Source organism: Limulus polyphemus, unplaced genomic scaffold (genome assembly GCF_000517525.1).
Source record: "Limulus polyphemus unplaced genomic scaffold, Limulus_polyphemus-2.1.2 Scaffold5644, whole genome shotgun sequence".
NCBI classification, from domain to species: Eukaryota; Metazoa; Arthropoda; class Merostomata; order Xiphosura; family Limulidae; genus Limulus; species Limulus polyphemus.
The window spans coordinates 31983-37230 of record NW_013671254.1 but is presented as its reverse complement, the minus strand read 5'-3'; the positions used below and the strand labels follow the sequence as shown (position 1 = coordinate 37230).

The 5248-nt window shown below is 31.9% G+C and overlaps 1 protein-coding gene across 1 annotated transcript in view; it reads right to left on the bottom strand.

Annotated features, from left to right (window-relative positions):
• Nucleotides 1-5248, bottom strand: part of LOC106472830 (ubiquitin-conjugating enzyme E2 Q1-like) — a 36594-nt gene that overhangs the window by 7094 nt on the left and 24252 nt on the right. The window contains exons 7-8 of the mRNA XM_013933498.2: nt 2758-2865; nt 257-358 (exon numbers count right to left, since the gene is read on the bottom strand). Coding sequence (XP_013788952.1) covers nt 257-358; nt 2758-2865 — 210 coding nt within the window. The remainder of the gene's footprint in view (nt 1-256; nt 359-2757; nt 2866-5248) is intronic.

Below are 5248 nucleotides of genomic sequence, written 5' to 3'. Positions count from 1 at the left end.
AGAAGTTCACTTGAAAGTAGTTTCATACCTTTTACACATGTTGAAAACACTTCACTCTTTCAAACGAGTCCCACTTAAACAAGTAAATGATGTGAGAGAAGTTCACTTGAAAGTAGTTTCATACCTTTTACACATGTTGAAAACACTTCACTCTTTCAAACGAGTCCCACTTAAACAAGTAAATGTTCAAGCAGTCTATTTTCATTTATCACGAAACCTTTATTAATAAAATTAGAATACCAAAAATTAACATTACTGGTAACTTGGTTCCACAGAACTTCACACGAGCTTTTCCTTTAACCAAGGTGGCAGCAATCTGTAAGATTATAGCTTCTACAGTGTAAGCACTACTCCAACCCTGTAATCAATAAAACTAATGTTTACATATAATTTCAGTTTACGCTCACAGAAATTAAAATAACATACAGTAATCAAATTTTATCAGTAGTTAAAATGATCATGAAACTTGTATCACACGAGAGGTTGACACAAATACCCTTAAGTTAGTAATCCAAATATCTTTTTTCTGAAAGTAATATATTACATCACAATATGCAGGGTCTTAAATTCTTAGATTCACCAATTCCATTTAAAATGTTCTCTTGCTTAGGATATGAAGAAGTCAAGCTCACAAACACAGTGGGAGTGCAGGATTCCAGCTTTGAACAGCCATAAGTAATGTAAGATAATTCCCAATACTTAAAACTCCATAGACATTTTATTTATTTTTTGCTTAAAAGAAAAAAATTAAATTTTACAGTGTTATGTTCAAAATTTAACTAAACAACTTTATTATTAATGTGCATCAATAAACTTGGCACAAAAACATAGTATATATAGTTCATTTTTTGTTTAAGTTTTAACTTCATAAAGACATATTTTAAAAAAATTTCCAATTTCATTTTTGTGTGTCAAGTGACAAGTCTGAGTCACATTCGACTTTAGTTTTCAAACTTCTAAAACAGGCTGCTGCAGTTTCCAACCAATTAGAAACACAAGCTATACATAATTCCATGCAATAATCTAAAATTCTGAACCTCCTACCATTCCTTATTTCAATAAATTTGCAAAACCACTAGAGAAGCCCCTCCCCTCTCTGACTTTCAAGATTGTTTGTAATCACACTTTACACAGCTGACAGACATGCTTATAACCAACAGAAAGATTAGATTCTCCTCTATATAAATATTACAATCTTGCAGTCAGTTTTCACTTTGCGAGAACTGCTTGGTTTGTGTTGATCAGTTTTGTGCTCTGAAAAGTAATAGAAATTTTTCATCCTATTTATAGCTCACTTAGAAAGCAAAGTAAATTATAATAGTTTTGGGAAATTATATTATTATGCTAGATATATTTTTTTTTTACTAAATTCATATATGAAAGCTATATGAACTTACTTTTGGACACCCAAATTTGTGAGACTCAATGAGGCTTAGAGGATAAAAGAAAATATTTCTACTCACATGCAAATAACTTGAAAAAACATATTTTTCCTTCATTAACCAAAAGGGAAAAATGATTAACTTCTCAGATAAGCTTAACAAACCTTCCCCAAAACAAAACATCAAAAGTTATACTAAATCAAGTGCCAGTGCAAAATATGACTACATTATAATCTGTTTATGTTGGCTTTATGAGAAACATTGTGTCATCCCAGGCCTAAAAAAATTATCTGCCTTTTCCATGATTGTATTTAAATCACAAAAATTCTGTATTTACTATGCTAACTGAAGGTCGGAGTTAATTTTCGTGAAACACGTAACTAGGGACAGAGGCTAGGATCCTGAGATTAGTGATAGGTAGTATAAGGAGAATAGCAATAAACTTAAAATTGCATGACATAAAAGGTTAACCCTTTAGGTATGTACATTTATTCAGTCATATCATGCTCAAAATCATCATCAGATAACTCAGGTTCAGAGTCAGAATCATCATCAGCTTGCACAAGTTCAATTGTCTCTTCAAGTGTGAAAACACTGGAGCAATTTGAGTTTTGTTTTCTGCAAATATCACCAATGTTTTGTATAGCAACATGCACTATGTTGGATATGAATCAGTGGCTGAGATTGTCACCTGTACAGATTAGGCTTTGCCTCTTGATTTTGTACACTTGTTTCACATTTCTAGCTGGAAACTCAAATAATATTATGTGGTCACTATATGGCAACAAACACACCTAAAGGGTTAAAATGATATGGTAAAGTTGATGACAAGAGGGTTTGCTTGCCATATGTTAAAGGTACGTGAACAAGAGTATTTACGATAATATATATATTATATTGTAACTCTCTTCATACTGTAAGCTAAATAATTATCTTCCAAGTGTAAAAAATGTAGCAGAAAAAGCTGAGTTTATTTTGGCCAAATGTGTAGAAACCTGAAATTCAGAATTAAGGAACATAAAGAGTGGTAGATGAATGTATATTGACTTTAGCAGAGCATGTGGCAAGCATGTTATGTCTCATGTTATAGACTGAAAAAATGTTATACTGATGAATGAGGTTGAATTCAAGTAGGAATTAAATATTAGAGGATCAGTAGAAATTGAAAAAAATAATAAATTATTATATTGTATACAGCTGGTGGTTGAAGAAATACAATACTGTAAGTCTGGTTTGTAAGTCCTTTGGAGTGGGTTGTGGTGGCTCAGAGTTTAATGCAGAATAATGCAAGTTGAAGATGATGAAGTCAGTATCTGACAGACTAACACTCCTGGTGACAATATCACTATTGCTTATTTCTAGTAAGATTTTTCACCTGTTTTGTCAGTAATTCCATACAAATGGCACCACCTCCAAGTACATAACCTCCAGATATGATCGGGTGGACAACTCTCACAAATGGAGGCTCAAAAGGGAAGGTTTCCTGCCAGAAAATTTGTTATAAAAGTCAAAGAAGTACCAACAAACATCATCAACTTCATTTAATAATCCAGTTCTAAAACATACACAAAAATATTTTCAACCAAAGTTTAATGTAAAATTCATTAGTAATTTAATATGTGAAACTGAGCTCAGATATTAAGAAAACATACAATCTACTTGACAAATTACACAACAAAAGGAAATCGGCATTATCTTGTACATGTTCAAATTTTCATTCATGCACTAATTTTTTTTTATTTAATTAAATAATGCACCAAAGAACACAGAATAATAACGTGCAAAAAAGCAGACAATGTTCCATAGTATCTCAATTTTTCTGACTTTCTAACTATGCGATAAGAGCCACTAAACTTCATCTATGCTCGTCAATGTGCTTCCCATGGGAATCAAGCTTGAACTGAAATTAAAATTAACAATTCTCTTTAGAGAAAACAATCTAATATAATACACCACTTGATAAATGAAAAACTTAGCTATCTATGGTTATAAATAGTATAGTATTGAACATCAGAAAGAACTATTGGCAATTTCTGAAAGACAGGATGTTATAGGTGGGCATGGCGAGAGGAGTCTGATTTTCTATTAGATGGCTCTGTAACCAAATAACATTGAAAGCTATAAACATTATGCTTTCCCTGAGTGATGATAATAGTATAAAAAGTAGTTTACATAAATTCTGTGCTTCCTGGAGGGGTGGTAAATACATTAGAGAAGAGAGAATGTTTAGAGAAAATATCACAATTCTCACACTAAGGGAAATTCTAGAAGAAACTTATATACTATTTATTGGTATACTATTAAAAAAAGTAGTTTATTTAAATTTTGAATGTAAATCACCTCAATCTCATGCCATGCACAGAAAATTTGGTTGAAGAAATCAGGCTTTTTTTTAAGTATTCAGTGGAAAACTCCCAACTGTTTTAATTCTATGGTCAGACAAATTCAATATAATTTTTTTTTAAACCAAGAAAACAACTATGTTTGGAGAAAGAAAGGTGACAAATTTAAAGAAAGGTTCAACTCGGCCAGCTCATTGGATGGAAGTTTGTGATTCAGAGGACAACTCACTTATCATTTTGCAAAGTTTAGAAAGGGATTTGTGGTGTGGTGGATTGACTTGAAGGCTGCTGTATCAAAAAGAAAATGGAAAGAGATTGCAGAATTCCCAGCTGTACGTGTTTACAAATAAAAAAAAATATATATATATCTCCTTAATGGAACTAGTTTCAAAATACAAAATCAACAAGCTGTATAGGAAGGAAAGGGTGAGCACATAAAATAAGAAAATAAGGGTATCCAAATACTTTTGTCAAAGTCTGAAATTGGCTTTTGTGTGTTATTTTTCATTTTATGCAAGTTGTGTAATAATTTGTTGTTCTATTATAAAGCTGAATATCCACTGTAATAGAACAGTTAATTAAAATGAAAGAAATTACTTTCTTTTTGGTTATCTGTTTTTTCTTCTTTAACTGCCCAAATACTTTTGTCTGCAACTGTATTACTTGTTTTCCTTAGTATGATATCATTCCATATATATATCAATGTATTAGTATATACAGACAATGCACAACATATATAGAGATCTACAGCCATTGTTCTTTAACTTCTGTCATGCACATTTTAGTACTAGAAATAAATGTAAAGTGAAACGTTGAGTGTCCAATTAAAAAAAAATAAAAAATTTGGTGTTGTAAGGTTTCAAAAATTTATAGACATACATACATAATAGGTCATATCAAACCCTTCAAATAAAAATTAGCTTCAAGTAACAAGTTTATAGTTTTGTTTTTCTTTATTCATAATTTGCTATAGTCTTAAAGAACTGCTAGTTATAAGAAAGGCCTACAGGTGATCAAATTGCTCAGATAACTGTGAATGTAAGCATGTACTAAATCAATTAAATTAATGATTAACTTAAGAAAGCTCACATGTGCAATTAGTTCATTTGTATGTAGTTAAGCACAAAGCTACATAATAGGCTACCTGTGCTAGCCACCTATAGGCATATTTTATAATTCACAATTCATTGAGTAATGGCCTACCATCATGGTCAACTGAGTCTAGTCCCCTATAGGCATATATTATAATTCACAATGGCCTACCGTCATGGTCATCTGAGTCTAGTCCCCTATAGGCATATATTATAATTCACAATGGCCTACCATCATGGTCATCCGATGTCTAGTCCCCTATAGGCGGATGTTGGTGTACTTTGGTAACAGATTTTCTTGTAGGCAGATTTTGTTAAAAAACAGCCCTGCTAAAAAGACAACAGATCTACAGCAAGTGAACGTCATTTACGAGTACAAGTGTAATAAAGGAGACTGCGAGCTCCTGGCAAACGCCTCCTACATCGGAATGAC